The sequence below is a fragment of the Microcaecilia unicolor genome, chromosome 1 (genome assembly GCF_901765095.1).
Source record: "Microcaecilia unicolor chromosome 1, aMicUni1.1, whole genome shotgun sequence".
NCBI classification, from domain to species: Eukaryota; Metazoa; Chordata; class Amphibia; order Gymnophiona; family Siphonopidae; genus Microcaecilia; species Microcaecilia unicolor.
Genome location: NC_044031.1, coordinates 44,236,626 through 44,253,275, shown reverse-complemented (window position 1 = coordinate 44,253,275; position 16,650 = coordinate 44,236,626). Strand labels below are relative to the sequence as shown.

The 16,650-nt window shown below is 47.9% G+C and overlaps 1 protein-coding gene across 1 annotated transcript in view; it reads right to left on the bottom strand.

The window, feature by feature from the left end:
* Positions 1-16,650, bottom strand: part of SMARCC1 (SWI/SNF related, matrix associated, actin dependent regulator of chromatin subfamily c member 1) — a 542,893-nt gene that overhangs the window by 42,664 nt on the left and 483,579 nt on the right. The window contains 1 exon segment of the mRNA XM_030196622.1: positions 11,012-11,267. Coding sequence (XP_030052482.1) covers positions 11,012-11,267 — 256 coding nt within the window.

Sequence of the window (16,650 nt, the reverse complement as noted above, 5' to 3'; positions counted from 1 at the left end):
AGAGAAATATCTGGGGTCTTCCCCTTCACCCCAGGAGGCATCCTCCTCGGTATCGGACAAGAGTTCAAGAACTACATTCCGAAAACAGGCCCGTCTCGATGCCGAGGAACGATGTCCTCAATGGCGATGTCAAGAGGTTGACTCCCATGCCGGTGGCGACGAAGCTCCCTCCATCGACGTTGAGTTGACCTGGGTGGCAGCTGAGGCCGATGCCGCAAGCGGTACCAGCGTCGGAGACCTCACCACAGGCACTGAGCCAGTGGCCACTTCCATCGTCGGTACCGAAGGCGCAAGCACCCCCGGTACTGGAACAGCGTGCTGGAAGAATGGCTCGGATGCTCTCCTCCAGTGTCGCTGTTGAGAAAGGCTGGGAGGCCGGTGCAGGAGTCGAAGTCAGGGTACCGGGCTGTCCGGAGATCGACACACCGACGCTTTCTGGGTGCCGAATCCTTCGACGCCCCAGAGCTCCCGGTACCATGTCTAGGAGACCGGTGCCGATGCTTCTTAGCCTTCGTTTGAAGCACGTCACCGGTACTCCTCTGTACCGACGAGGAGGACTTGGAATCCACACGCCTCCTCGGGGTCGGGTCCGACAACAGTCGATCCCGGTGGGCCTGCCCAGCAGGAGTCTTCAAGACGGGTGGAGACCCACTCGACGGTTCACTGCTCCCAGCTAAAGGTGAAGTTCGGAAAGCCATTACCTGCGCTCCTGATGCCACCCCCAGTGCCGATGTAATGCCAAGGAATCAGTCGGAGCTCGGAAAAGACGGTCCCGAAGAGCTCTTCTTGACGCCTGTGTCCGCTTTTTTAAACTCAGACACAACTTACAAGCATCTTACTCTTTCCAAAAATACTAGGACTAGGGGGCAAACAATGAAGCTACAAAGTAGTAAATTTAAAACGAATCGGAGAAAATATTTCTTCACTCATCGTGTAACTCTGGAATTCGTTGCCAGAGAATGTAGTAAAAGCAATTAGCTTCGTGGGGTTTAAAAAAGGTTTGGATGGCTTCCTAAAGGAAAAGTCCATAGACTATTATTAAAATGGACTTGGGGAAAATCCATTACTTATTTCTAGGATAAGCAGCATAAAATGTATTGTACTTTTTGGGGATCTTGCCAGGTACTTGTGTCCTGGATTGGCCACTGTTGGAAATACTTATGTACTTGTGTCTTCCACTGAGCTGTAATAAGCTCCTGCATAGCCTTATTAATACAGAAAGATACAGGAGGTCTCTTAGTACCTGACATAATAGATGGAGCAGGACCAGAGAACTGAGAAGGGAAGAAATGTTTAAAGCCTCCATAGATTTTGTGATCAACAGAGGGAACTCCGACCTCAAAAACAGCCTAGCTACAGTAGGATCATCACCCAGTCTGCCTCTGAAATGTCCAAGTCAGGGCCATCAGCAGAACTAAGACAGTCAGAATACACAGAAAAAAAACCCTCCTCTGAGTCCTGAGGAGGCACATTCTCCAAATCCTGCAAAATGGAAAGTTTTTGTTCCTTAGGAAGCTGCTTCTCAAAAGCAATGTGAGGGGAAGAAGGAGAGGCAGATTGAGCTGACTTTAATAAAAATGCCGTAATAAAAGAACAAATTCAGGAAAAAATTGAAGAGCAGAGACTTCTACTCCCACAAAACCAACATCCCGGGACATTGTAGCGGACGAGGAACCCACTGACAAAATGGCTGCCCTGCTGAAGCCTCATGGAGTGCAGGAGCCGTTAGCTCTGAGCCTGCCAAAACCGCCGAACGGGGCAGGATTGAACTCCCAGAGATGGAGTACTGACGGCCAAATTAGGCAAAAATGGCATGTCCACAGAAGTAAAGCAAAGCGTGCAGGAACAGGTAGCCTACAGCTTAACCCCATAGTGCACACAAGACTTATTAGGCTCAGACACAGAGAATAATAAATATACTCACAGAAAACAGCCAGTCTCGTGACCTCCAAGGCACTGAAGTCCCACAATCTTGTTTTGATAGAGGCATGAGAAAAAGAGAAGTGAAGACTGAGATAAAGAGGTAGAAAATGGTAACAGGGGAGCAGACAGGGACTTGGGGGGCGGGGAAGGTATGTTGGTGGGTTTCTGGGCAGGGATGTGCTCAGTGCCAAGATTAAAATAATAATTTAAAAAAAGATTGTATATTTTATGTTGGTTGTTTGCTTCAGGGTGGTCTCTGCAGCGACCAAAACATTAAAAAATAAAATGTTTTATATTTAATGCTGGTTTGCTTCAGGGTGGTCTCTGCAGCGACCAAAACATTAAAAAATAAAATGTTTTATATTTAATGCTGGTTTGCTTCAGGGTGAAGGGGGAGATTGGGAAGAGCAGGGCAGATGCCAGACTATGGGGGGATAGGTAGAGGGTAGAACAGGGCTGACACTAGGCTACAGGAATTGGTGGGCGAGTTAGAGTAGAGCTGATGCCTAGTTGCAAGGATAGATGGTGAAGAAGGGAAGGATAGGGCTGATGCTGGGCTAAGGGATGGATGAGGGGAAAAAAGAAGGGAGGGATAGGGCTGATGCCGGGCTATGAGGATGGATTTGGAGGGGGGGCAGGGAAGGCAGAAAAGGGTTGATGCTGGGCTATAGGAAAATTTTTAATTTTTGGTTCTCTATTCTGTATTTGATGAGGGTTGGTATATGTTCGGCATGTGAGCGAGGTGAGAGATTCTGCTGGCTTGTGTGGTATGAGTCTAACTTGTTTGAATTTTCCAATGGAATGTTTATTGCTGCTATGTATATTCACCTCTGCCTTTATAAAAGTAATGTTGGAGGAAATTGGAGAGTCATGGGATAGGAGGTAGTGCTCTATTGTGGATTAAAAACTGGTTAAAAGATAGAAAACAGAGAGTAGGGTTAAATGGTTAGTATTCTCAATGGAAAAGGGTAGTTAGTGGGGTTCCCCAGGGGTCTGTGCTAGGACTGCTGCTTTTTAACATACTTATAAATAACCTAGAGATGGAAGTAACTAGTGAGGTAATTAAATTTGCTGATGACACAAAGTTATTCAATCGCGGAAGGATTGTGAAAAATTACAAGAGGACCTTCCGAGACTGGGAGACTGGGCGTCTAAATGGTAGATGACGTTTAATGTGAGCAAGTGCAAAGTGATGCATGTGGGAAAGAGGAACCCGAATTATAGCTACGTCATGCAAGATTAAGACATAAGCATCGCCACACTGGGACAGACCAAAGGTCCATCTAGCCCAGCACCCTGTCTCCGACAGTGGCCAATCCAGGTCACAATCACCTGACAAGATCCATGGAGCAAAGCATTTTGTACTGCTTGTCCCAGGAATAGTGGATTTTTCCCTACATCCATTTAATAACATTCTATGGCCTTTTCCTTCAGGAAGCCGTCCAAACCTTTCTTAAACTCTGGTAAGCTAACCGCCTTAACCACATTCTCCGGCAACGAATTCCAGAGTCGAATTACGCGCTGAGTAAAGAAAAAAAATTCTCTTATTTGTTTAAACTTACTGCACTCCAGCTTCATCACATGCCCCCTTGTCCTAGTATTTTTCGAAAGCGTAAACAGACACTCCATATCTATCTTTTCCTACTACTACTACTTAGCATTTCTATAGCGCTACTAGGGTTACGCAGCGCTGTACAAGTTAAAACATGGGGAAGGACAGTCCCTGCTCAAGAGAGCTTACAATCTAAAGGTAACAAACTATGTAGTCAGTGTATCATGAATGGGGAAGGTGGTTAGGCGCCAAAAGCAAGGGAGAAGAGATGGGTTTTAAGTAAGGACTTAAAGATGGGCCGGGAGGGCACATAGCGTATGGGCTCGGGGAGTCTGTTCCAGGCATAAGGTGATGCGAGGCAGAAGGGACGGAGTCTGGAGTTAGCGGTGGTGGAGAAGGGTAAAGATAGGAGTGATTTGTCCTGAGAGCGGAGGTTACGGGTGGGGACATAGGGGGAGAGGAGGGTAGAGAGGTAATGGGGGGCTGCAGATTGATTGCACTTGAAGGTCATTAGGAGAAGCTTGAACTGAATACGGTAGCGAATCGGGAGCCAGTGAAGCGACTTGAGGAGAGGGGTGATATGAGAGTATCGGTTCACGCGGTAGATAAGACGTGCGGCGGAATTTTTGACAGATTGAAGGGGGATAGGTGATAAGCGGGAGACCAGCAAGGAGAAGGTTGCAATAGTCAAGACGAGAGGTAACGAGTGAGTGGACGAGGGTTCGGGTGGTCTGTTCAGAGAGGAATGGGCGGATTTTGCTAATATTATAGAGGAAGAAGCGACAGGTCTTAGCTGTCTGCTGGATATGGGCACAGGAGAGGGAGGAGTCGAAAATGACTCCGAGATTGCGGGCTGACGAGACGGGGAGATTGAGGGCGTTGTCAACAGAGACAGAGAGTGAGGGAAGAGGAGAGGAGGGTTTGGGTGGGAAGACAAGGAGCTCAGTCTTTGCCATGTTCAGTTTCAGATGACGGTTGGACATTCAGGCGGCGATATCTGAGAGGCAGGCCGAGACTTTGGCCTGGGTTTCGACTGTGATGTCGGGAGTGGAGAGGTAGAGCTGGGTGTCATCGGCATAGAGATGGTATTGGAAACCATGTGATGAGATCAGTGAGCCCAGGGAAGAGGTGTATATTGAGAAAAGAAGCGGTCCAAGGACAGATCCTTGGGGAACCCCAACAGAGAGCGGGACAGGGGTGGAAGAAGAGCCATTAGAAAATACTCTGAAGTTGCGTTGGGAAAGATACGAGGAGAACCAGGAGAGGACGGGGCCCTGGAATCCAAAAGAGGACAGTGTGTCAAGAAGTAAATTATGATTGACGGTGTCGAAGGCGGCAGATAAGTCGAGGAGGATAAGGATGGAGTAGTGACCTTTGGATTTGGCAAGGAACAGGTCGTTGTAAACTTTGGAGAGAGCTGTTTCTGTTGAGTGTAGTGGGCGAAAGCCGGATTGAAGCGGATCAAGGATGGCCTGAGAGGAGAGGAAATCAAGGCAGCGGCTGTGGACAGCGCGTTCAAGTAATTTGGAGAGGAAGGGTAGAAGGGAGATGGGGCGGTAATTGGAGGGACAGGTGGGGTCAAGTGATGGTTTTTTAAGAAGTGGAGTGACTACAGCGTGCTTGAAGGTGTCAGGGACAGTAGCAGTGGAGAGAGAGAAGTTGAGGATGTGACAGAATGAGGGGTTAACTGTAGGAGAGATGTTGGTAAGCAGAGTGGTGGGAATGGGGTCAGAGGAACAGGTGGTGCACTTAGAGGAAGAAAGAAGGCGAGCAGTTTCCTCTTCGGTGATCTCAGGGAAGGAGGAGGATAGGTTAGGTTGGTTGAGGGAGTGGGTTAAGAAGTCACAGGGAGGAGAAGGCTTGGAGGTGAATTCAAGGTTTATCTTCTGCACTTTATCGCGGAAGTAGTCAGCTAATGTTTGAGGAGAGAGTGAGGGGGTGGGTGGGAGCGGAGGGCACTTTAAGTAGGGAGTTGAGGGTTGCGAAGAGGCGACGAGGGTTGGAGCCAAGAGAATTGGTTAATTGAGAATAATATTCCTGTTTGGCAAGGAATAGGGAGGACTGGAAGGAGGATAGCATGAATTTGTAATGGGTGAATTCTGACAGGGTGCGAGATTTCCTTCAGAGTCGTTCAGCAGATCGGGTGCAGGAGCGAAGGTAACGGATGCATGGGGTTAACCAGGGCTGAGGATTAATGAGCTTAGTGGGGCGAGAGACAGATGGTGCTAGGGTATCCAGAGCAGTGGAGAGAATTTCATTGTAGGTAGAGACAGCCGTGTCGACAGATTCAGAAGACGAGATGGACGGGAAGAGATTGGAGATGTGAGAGGATAGGGTAGGGGGGTCGACAGCTTGGAGATTCCTGAAGGTAGTGGTTATAGTTGGGCGAGGTTGAGGGGGAGGGTGATGAAGTGTGAGGGTGATTAGGTGATGATCTGAGATAGGAAGGACTGAGGTGCAGAAATTAGAAGGTGAGCAGGAAGAAAAGAGAACGAGGTCGAGACAATGGCCATCACGGTGAGTAGGGGCGGTAGAGGATAGTCGGAGGTTAAAGGAGGATATCAGAGTGAGGAATTTAGAAGCGTAAGAGTTGGATGGGTTGTCAACGTGAATGTTAAAATCACCAAGAATGAGGGATGGAGATGCGGGATCAAGAAAGACGGTGAGCCAGGCGTCGAAGTCAGTAAGGAATGAAGAGAGGGGGCTTATCAGGGGGGCGGTAGATGAAGGCAACTCTGAGTGGTAATGGGTGGAATAGTCGGATGGAGTGAGCTTCAAAGGACGAGAAGCAGTGAGACTGCGGCAGGAGGAGGGGTTGGAAACTACAGGAGGGCGAGAGAAGTAGCCCGACGCCTCCGCCGCGGCCATCTGGGGGAGTGTGGGAGAAGAGATAACCTCCATGACAAAGGGCGGCGACTGAAGCAGAGTTGTCAGGGGAGAGCCAGGTTTCGGTTAGGGCGAGTAGTTGAAGGGAGCGAGAGATGAAGAGATCGTGGATGAAGGGCAGTTTGTTGCAGACCAAGTGGGCATTCCACAAGGCACATGAGAAGGGGAGGGAAGAGGGGGGAAGGAGGGGAATAGAGACGAGATTGGAGGCGTCACGGAATCGTTTTGTGGATAGGAGGAGGACAGGTGAGGGGGGCCTGGATTAGGATTAATGTCTCCCGCGGATAGCAGGAGGAGGAGCAGGAGAGTGCGGAGGAGGGTGGGGAGGTCGGGCGACGAAGGCGACGAAGACGGGGTGCACTTAGGAGGAATGGTGAAGGGTTAATGGTAGGAAGGAGGTGTTGAAGATTAAGGGCTAGGAAGGAGGAGGGGGACAAGAGAGATGGTGAGGTGGTGAGGGATGGGGGTGGATAGGGTATTGCCGTAGTGGGTAGGTTGGGAGGGAACACAGGTGGGCAATGAGTTCCAGCAGTGGACAGCGGTAAGGGGAGGGGAAAAAGATTAGGAAGGGATAGGGCAAGGAAGAGGATGTGGACAGGGGCCATAAGTAGTGATTGCGGTGTAAGTGTAGAGACTGAGGTGAGAAGTAGATAGATAGAGCGGAGAGTCGGAGGCTTGGAATTGGAGGGATAGATGGACTGGAGAGCAGGTAAGTCAATGGCTGACAAGTTAGCAGGCAGGCAAGTGAGGCAGTGGCTGCCAGACTAGCAGGCGGGCTGAAGCAAGCTGGTGTGGATGGACAGGGATGAGCAGGGAGAGGCTGGGGGGGTAGGTAGGTCAATGGCTGACAAGTTAGTAGGTAGGCAAGTAAATCAGTGGTTGACAAGCTAGTAGGCGGGTTGGGGCATGCTGGAGCCGGTGGACAAGAACGAGCAGGGAGATTCTGGAGAGCAGATAAGACAAGGGCTGACAAGTTAGCAGGCAGGCGAGTAAGTCAATGGCTGACAAGCTAGCAGGCAGGCTGGAACAAGCTGGTGCAGATGAGCAGGGAGAAGCTGGAGCAAGCAGGCTGGAGCAGATGGACTGGAACAGGCAGGGAGAAGCTGGTTCAGGTGGATCGGAGCACGCTGGAGCAGATGTACTGGAGCAGGTGTATTGGAATAAGCAGGGAGAAGCTGGTTCAGGCAGACTGGAGCCGGTGTACTGGAACAAGCAGGGAGAAGCTGGTTCAGGCGGACTGGAACACGCTGGAGCAGATGTACTGGAGTAGGCAGTCTGGAGCAGGTGTACCGGAGTGGGCAGGCTGGAGCAGGTGTACCGGAGTAGGCAGGCTGGAGCAGGTGTACTGGAGCAAGTAGGTGTACTGGAGCAGATGGGCTGGAACAAGCAGGGAGAAGCCTGACTGGAACGCTGGAGCAAGCAGGGGAAGCTGGGTCGGCGTACTGGAGCAAGCTGGGATCGGCATACTGGAACAAGCTGGGATCACGAGATGGGATCATGCAGACACGAGCAGGCTTGGAGCAGGCGGACTGGAACACACTAGGGCAGGAACATGCTAGCAGGGAGAAGCTGGATCAGGCGGACCGGAACAGACTGGAGATGCTGGATCAGGCGGACTGGAGCAAGCTGGACTGGGAGAAGCAGGGAGAAGCTGGATCAGGCGGGCTGGAGCGACTGGAGCAGATGGACTGGAACGAGCAGGGAGAAGCAGCTGGATCAGGCGGGCTGGAACAAGCAGGAAGAAGCTGGATCCGTTGGACCGGGACAGGCTGGAACAGGTGGCTGGAACAGGCGGACTGGAACAAGCAGGAAGGAGCTGGATCAGGCGGACCGGGGCAAGCCGGAGCAGGAGGCAGGAACAGGCAGGGAGAGGCTGGAACTGCGGACTGGGACAGGCAGGAAGAAGCTGGATCAGGCTGCAACAGATGGACTGGAGAAGGCCGGGAGAAGCTGGATCAGGCGGATTGGAAGAAGCAGGAGCAGAGGCACTGGAACAGGCAGATGGATTGGGGCATGCTGGTGGGCTGTAACAGGCAGCGAGTGCAGATGGAGCAGAGCTGGTGGGCTGTAACAGGCAGCGAGTGCAGATGGAGCAGAGCTGGCAGGGAAAAGCTGGGCCCTGGGTAGCCGGCCGAGAGTGAAGGGGACAGGCTGTAGCAGGCAGGCAGGCGGACAGACAGCCAAGACTAGCCCCGAGCAGAGAAGCCGCGCGTCTCAGCGCGCAACCGAGTGTGCGGCGCTTCCCTCCTCTTCACCTTGATCAGGACGGCAGGCGCTCGCCCCGTTCCGGGGCCTCCACGAGGCAGCAGATAGCCGTGATTGGCTCAGATCAGCCCGTCCACGCCGGCTCCGCACCTCGCCGTTGCAGCGGAAGGAAGACTGTCTCCCTTCCGCTCCGGCCCGCCGCCTGTCCTTCAGCGGGTAAGTGGCGCCTTCTCTGGGGACTTTCTCAGGTGCTCAAATAGTTACCTTGTGGGGGAGGCCTTGTTCGCGGTTTAGGCTCCCCCGGCGAGCCCCTCCACCTTCCCGGGAATGCAAACCCTACGAGAGGAGGTATTCCACCTCCTCGTGTGCAGCAGGGCCGCACAGATCGCGATCTCCGACAGATCCCAGCGAACTTCAGGGGAGCTCCCGACTCGGCATCCGATCAGGTCGCCATCTTGCCTCCCACTTATTTTATATACTTCTATCATATCACCCCTCAGCCGCCTTTCCACGTTAGGAGTCACAGACCAAGAAAGGGATCTAGGTGTTGTCATTGATGATACGTTGAAACCTTCTGCTCAGTGTGCTGCTGTGGCTAAGAAAGCAAACAGAACGTTAGATATTATTAGGAAAGGAATGGAAAACAAATGTGAGGATGTTATAACGCCTTTGTATCACTCCATGGTGCGACCGCACCTCGAATACTGAGTTCAATTCTGGTCGCCGCATCTCAAAAAAGATATAGTGGAATTAGAAAAGGTGCAAAGAAGGGCGACGAAAATGATAAAGGGGATGGGACGACTTCCTTATGAGGAAAGGCTAAAGCGGCTAGGGCTCTTCAGCTTGGAGAAAAGGTGGCTGAGAGGAGATATGATAGAGGTCTATAAAATAACGAGTGGAGTTTAATGGGTAGATGTGAAGCGTCTGTTTACGCTTTCCAAAAATACTAGGACTAGGGGGCATGCAATGAACTACAATGTAGTAAATTTAAAATGAAAGGGAGAAAATTTTTCTTCACTCAACGTGTAATTAAACTCTGGAATTTGTTGCCAGAGAATGTGGTAAAAGCGGTTATCTTAGCAGAGTTTAAAAAAGGTTTGGATGGCTTCCTAAAGGAAAAGTCCATAGACCATTATTAAATGGATCTGGGGAAAATCCACTATTTCTGGGATAAGCAGTATAAAATGTTTTGTACATTTTGCCAGGTATCTGGATTGGCCACTTTTGGAAACAGGATGCTGGGCTTTTTTCCCAGTATGGTAATACTTATGTACTTACGTTGGTATTCATGTTCAGAATTGGTGTTAAGGAGCTTCTTTGCAGGCTTTAGTGTTACTTCACAAAGTACCTGGTAGTGAAGGGATTTTGTATTGCTATTATTGAGGTGCTAGCAGAATTTGAATACATTTTTCCTATATAATTATATTGCAGGATCCTGCCATGTGTGTTGAGAAGTTTGCCATCGTAGTAGACTTATGTATGGTCAATTTTAAGATATGGGATAATGTAATCATATTTAAAAACTTCAATTTTCCCTTAAATATGTATGTGGTTATGTTGATACAAGGTAGTTGTTGGACAGACTACTTAGAAATCCATTATCAAGTGCATTCTAAGACATTATTTTGTAGTATCACAAGAAACACAACTATATTCACAGTGCCCACTCATATTAGCTCTTGGCCCACCCAAAATCTCAGGTCTTGCTACACCACTGACCGATGCCCTGATCGTGCTAGTCAGATTCAGCTTCAGTAGCTGGAGAACAAGGCCAGTGCCGGGCAGACTTCTATGGTCTGTGCCCTGAAAATGGTAAGGACAAATCAAGATCAAGTAGACATAGGAAGTATCACATCTTTTATCTTGTTGGGCAGAGTGGATGAACCGTACATATCTTTTCTTATGTTCCTTTAGGCTTCTGGTTCAATAACAACTGGGACTAGGACGTGGTTCTATGAACTTTGATTGACCAGTATCTGACAATATCCCTCCTATTTTATATCCCCTACAAATTAATTTCCCCATTGCAATAATATTCTTCAGTTGGTGTGAGGGATAGATCATGCAGGTAACAATGGCACCCTACAATCATGAGTCCAAAGGCAATATAGTAGGTGCTATTGTTGTGAAAAGACTCTGATGCTTTCCACAGTATCCCCAGATGACCCAGAACAGTGTACAGATCCTCTGCATGGCAGTGGAAAGCACTATTCTAGCCCTATAAAGCTTGTTTCAGTGGTGGCCAGGAAATAGAATGGACGAGATGTATGCAATAATTACCACTACGCAATCAAGTGTCAGCTATTTATTAAGTCAGCCTTGAAACAGTATTGCTTAAAGCAAATATTACAGGTACTCAGAAGCTTTAATCATTCATTCTACCTTATACTACCGAAACTGTAAACCAACTTTTAGTATATTGCTCCAACTTTGTTAATCTACTACCTTGCTGTGGTACATGAGGCAGGGGCATCTGATGGTGCAGTGTGGAATACGGAGATGGCTGCTGATGAGACATAAGTCCTGACAGGTTGGATGATGCAAGGGGTGCTATGCCAGACCCAGCAGGACCTGCAGACTGCTGTGTGTTTGAGCCATGCTGCTGCTCCAGCTGTTGACGAGCCCTCATTTCAGCATACTTCAGCTGCTCCATGTGAAAGTTCTGACGCTCTGTAAGCAGCTGTTGCCTTTGTTGTTCAAGCTGCAATATCAGAAAAAAAGGAAAGCTTAAAAAAATAGAAAAGGAAAACAAACAAGAAGGGAGAGCTTTCTATGGGAAACACCAAAAGATATGGGGTCAATATTCAGAGCGATTTAACTGGGCAGAATAGTTTGTGCCACTGAGTATCAACACTACAGTGGCGTAGCCAGACCTGACATTTTGGGTGGGCCCAGAGATAATATGGGTGGGCACTATGTATATATAGGTGTGAGTAGTTTTTTTGGGGATCCTAAATCATTTTTAATAAACAGTCTGCCCAACAGCTGTCCTACAGCAACATAAACCACATACATATTCGGAACCTATGTTGCAAACCTTAAAACCACCATGCCGAGAGTACAAAACACTCAGGACCTATAGAGCAATTGATGCCTGTTGAAACTATTTATTTAAAGTGTTTTATTTGTAAAAAGCCATTATAATTAAGAGTAGAATTAGAAATTATGTTTCAACACGTAATATCTTCCAAATCCAATTTACTGGAGATTGCTGCTGTTTGTAAGGAAGTTTGGAAGCGAAAGGCATTTTGTTGCATAGGTCCTTTATATTGGAATAAACCGCCTCTGGAATTGAATTTGTCTTCTTCCCTTTTATTGTTTTGAAGAGAGCTGAAGACACTTGTTTTCTAATATTTAATATCTATACTTGTGTTATTTATTTTGTTTTTGCCTTCTTGATTCTTTTTATTATTAATGTAAACCCACTTTGAATGATTATAATAGAGGTATAAATCTTATAACTAACTAAATAAAATAATCACTAGGAAAAACAGAGAGGGGGTCTCCCATTTCCTCATCTGAACCTGGGTTAGGATTCTGTAAACAGGCATTGTCACTGCCTCATTGGGTGGATTGAGGACTTGGAAGCTACCCAGTACTTCTGTCCTGGGCTCCTCCTCCATCTCTAACTGAAATGGGACAACCTAAGCCATCTCCTAGATAAAATAAATGAGCAGAAGTTCCTTGGAAGAGGATTTACACCTCTTGTGGGGTGGGGAGGAATCTGAAGGGAGACCCATGAACCCTTCCTCTGAGAAGAACTCTAATTCCTCTTCAGAATCCCAGAAGCGCTCTGACTCAGACTCATAGACATAATCTGTAACTGGAGTTCAAGTCTTTGCCTGTCTTGAACTATTGACCACTGGGTCAGGTCACCCGTTGTGGATTCACAACGTGCTGGCAAAACTTTCTCCCTGGATGCACTAGAAATTGACACAAGTTTGGCCAACATCAATTCCATGCCCTGAGGTAATTTTTTGTAAGCAAAGCATGGGTCTCGAGTATTGGCTGGACTGTGTCTGCTCTCGATACTGATGTTAAAATTGAATTTTCACCAAATGAAGAAATGCTCCATCCACTCTTCAAATATCTACAAGATCTGCTCTTTGATGGCTGCCATCGACAACAGAATGCGCAAGGCAACAGGAATAGCCAAGTCCTCCTGAATCACTTGGGGTGTGTATTGGAACCAGGGCTCAGGTCTGGGTCCATGGTGCACCCTGTCTGTCAGCACAGGGAATGAGTGGTCCTTACAGTGGGGGAGTGGGCACTTCAAGGACACTGGCAACTTTGGTGCCTTGGTGTTCTCAGTGACATATCTTGATGAGAGTAATGCAGAGACATTCCAGATTCCACCCATTGACTGCCATTGTGCTCCCTTGGCACTGACAAGAATAAATCATTCCTCTTCTTTGGATGGCACTCAGACGACGACTGCTCCTGGTGTCTTCTACTCAGGGGCGTAGCTACGGGTGGGCCTGGGTGGACTTTGTCCTAATCCTTCAATCAGGAGGATCTTCTAGGTGCTAGATAGGCTGCAATCACTTGTCAGTTCTGCCGCTGCGCAGCTACATAAATTTAGGTAGCCGGCACTGGCAGCAAAAACAGACAGCAGCTCTCCTACCTGTGGTAACTTGCTTAATTTTTAAATCCGGGTCAGAATGGAAGTCTTCCGCTCTAGCGCCACTGCTGCGCTCTCACTCCAAGCTGGCTCTAGTCTCCAGTGCCCCTTGGTACCACCTTTTAGGTGTATAAAAGTTATATAAAAGCCCAGCCCTAATTATGTGCGCTATACTGGTGGCGACAGAAGTGTGAAGGGGTCGTGTACTAGTGAATCCAGCAATAGTGCAATTAGGGAGAATTTTGAATGAGTTTATACCGATCAATCCCACACTCAACGAAGGAAAGAAATACTAGTAGGATCGCCTTGCAAAATGAGTATGGGCTGTTGATATTCTCAGGTCGCCTGCCTTGCTCCCCCCCCCCCCCCCCCCCCCGTGCACACAGGCAAATCTGACGCCAGTGCCGCAGCTTGGCTGGCCAGGTGTCCTCCACCATGCCAGCAGTAGCTGGAGGAGTTATTGGGCCCTCCCAGGCTTGCTTGATCAGCCTTGAGTTGAGCCCCCTCCTCCCAGGCCTCAGCCCTCTCCTGCGGCCACAAACAGGTCAAGCACAGGAGTTAGAAGCACACAGAGCACAATCTACAGTGCTCTGAGTCTGTATCTGTTACCACGTGCACACTGAGTGTATGGTGTGCATAAGAATTTGGAAAACTGAAGCCCAGCTGCCCAGGTAAAATATACATATTTATTTATATTATATACAATGTAATGCTTGTGGTGGGCTCTTCACTGCCTATGGAAAAAAGTATAATCATTAAGTATAATTTTTTTTCCCCTCAGTGAAGGCCCACCTTCACCCAGAAACCCACCAACAATAAATTTTAATAAAGGTGAGTTTCTGGGTGGGGGTGGACTCTACAGTGCACAGGACATTAAACCCCCCCCCCCCCCAAATGTTTTATATTTAATGCTGGTGTGCTTCAGGGTGGGGGAGGGGGAGAATGGGAAGGGCAGGGGATGGGTAGAAGTAGGGCAGGGCTGAGGCTATAGGGAGGGGTGGGGGTAGGATAGGGCTGATGCCTAGCTACGAGAAGGATGGTGAGGAAGGGAAAGGCTGATGCTGGGCTATGCGGATGGATGGGAGGGGGGGGGTAGGGAAAGCAAGGACTACAGGACAAATTTTAATTTTTGGTCTTTATTTTGTAATTGATAAGGTTGGTCTGTGTTCTACCTGTGACCGAATAGGTGAGAGATTCTGCTGGCATGTGGTTTGTGTGAGGATCTATGACTTGTTTGGCTATTCCAATGGGATGTGTATTGCTGTTGTGCATATTCACTGCTGCCTTTTTAAAGGTACTGTTACTGGTATTCCTGTTCAGAATTGGTGTTAAGGTTTGCAGCATAGACTCTAAGAAGCTTCTTTGCAGGATATAGTGTTACTTCACAAAGTACCTGGCAGTGAAGGGATTTTGTGTTGCTATTATTGAGATGCTATCAGAATTTGAATACATGTTTCCTATGGAAAGCTGTTAGAGGAAACATTCTAGCTATGTTCTGTATGTATCCCAAGAAAGGCTACTCATAACCTATATGCATAGTGCCCACCCAAAATGTCAGGTCTGGCTACGCCACTGCTTCTACTGATGCTCAGTGTTGAGGGTGACAGATACTCTTGATGCCAATGCATCCCCAGCATCTGATGCAGGCTACAGGATCCAATGAGATTAACTCAAGTGCTGTTGAAGGAATGATTTTATCATCAAAAAGCTTCTCCTGTAGCTTTTGTCTACCACAAATCCCTCCTTGACATCTGTTAACAGAGAATACAATGAGAAGGACTCATGGCTATGTTCCAGGTTTTGCAGGAAGGTATCTGTGATAGATATGGCCCTGCTGAACACTTCTGAAGCCATTGGGAGTCTTCTCTTGGGACATATCATCCAGAAAAGAAGTGCAGTGAAATCAAATGAATCCACAGTGACAAAAGTACCAGGATGGCAGCTTCAGGCCTATATAGGGCTTGAATCAAGAAAGAAACGTTTAAAATGAATGAAAATCTTACTACGACTACCAGGGATCAAAAGTAAAGAAAACCATGTGACAGCACCATGCAAACGCCGAAACCCAATAACACACACACACACACACACACACACACACACACACACACACACACACACACACACACACACACACACACACACACACACACACACACACACACACACACCACACACACACACACACACACACACACACACACACACACACACACACACACACACACACACACACACACACACACACACACACACACACAAGCCCAATCAGCTATGCTGGAAATAGAAGACTGAGGCGGTCCTGCATGACAGCAGCTGATGGGAACAGGCGCACACACATATACACGTTGAGCCTGCTCAAACCTTCTGCAAAAATCGTTTTCCATGCCAAACTCCATTAGACATGCCACCTGTGAGGATTTAGCTGCCCTGCTTGCCCTCAGAGAACCATTTTTATTTTTCATTGAAACCTATGGAAAGTTTATTATTTTACATTTTTGAATGTTCCTGCTTCTTATATACTTTCACTATGAGAACTCTAAAGTAAAAACCAGAGCTAGCTACCCTCATAAACACAGGTAGGTACTATCGTGAAACATACAGGAGTGGCGGCCTAGTGGTTAGGGTGGTGGACTCTAGTCCTGGGGAACTGAGTTCGATTCCCACTTCAGGCACAGGCAGCTCCTGGTGACTCTGGGCAAGTCACTTAACCCTCCATTGCCCCAGGTACAAATAAGTACCTGTATATAATATGTAAGCCGCATTGAGCCTGCCATGAGTGGGAAAGCGCGGGGTACAAATGTAACAAAAATAAATAAAATAAATAAAGTTGAAAAGCTAGTCAAACATATTGTTTAAATAGAGGGTGCTGCATAACAGACAATATAGCATAATAAAGAATACAAATCACAGAATGGACACCTAGACAAAAGAGAACTACAAATTAAACAGTGGAGAAAGCATGAGGTGCATTAATTCATGGAACATTTTCCGTGTGTGAGAAAGATGCATGGGAACGGGGATCACAGGAATCCCATGGAGTATGCGGGTATAACTTCTGGATTTGTGGAAATCCCATGGGGATGGCAGCTGCTGCTTCGGGTATCCTGTGGGAGTCAGGCTTAAAACTCACTGAAAGACAATTGGAGCACCAGAATGAGGCTTGGAATGAACAGAGAGGAAATTGGAGCACCAGAACAAATAAACCTACACATAAAGCTATGCGGGAAAAACTACAACTGCATCTAGTGGGGATCCAGCTGTCAGATGAGCTATTATAGTGCTGTTTTTGAGGCACAGGAGTGCAAATGTACCGATTGTTTACCAAGGTAAAAAAAAAAACCCAAAAAACCCAACTTTCAGTCTTTGCTCTTTGATGTCCTAAGATACTTTACTACAGAAATACCACAATTTGAGACAGGGCCGGTCTTAGCAAGTGCGGGCCCTATGCAGACTAATTTGG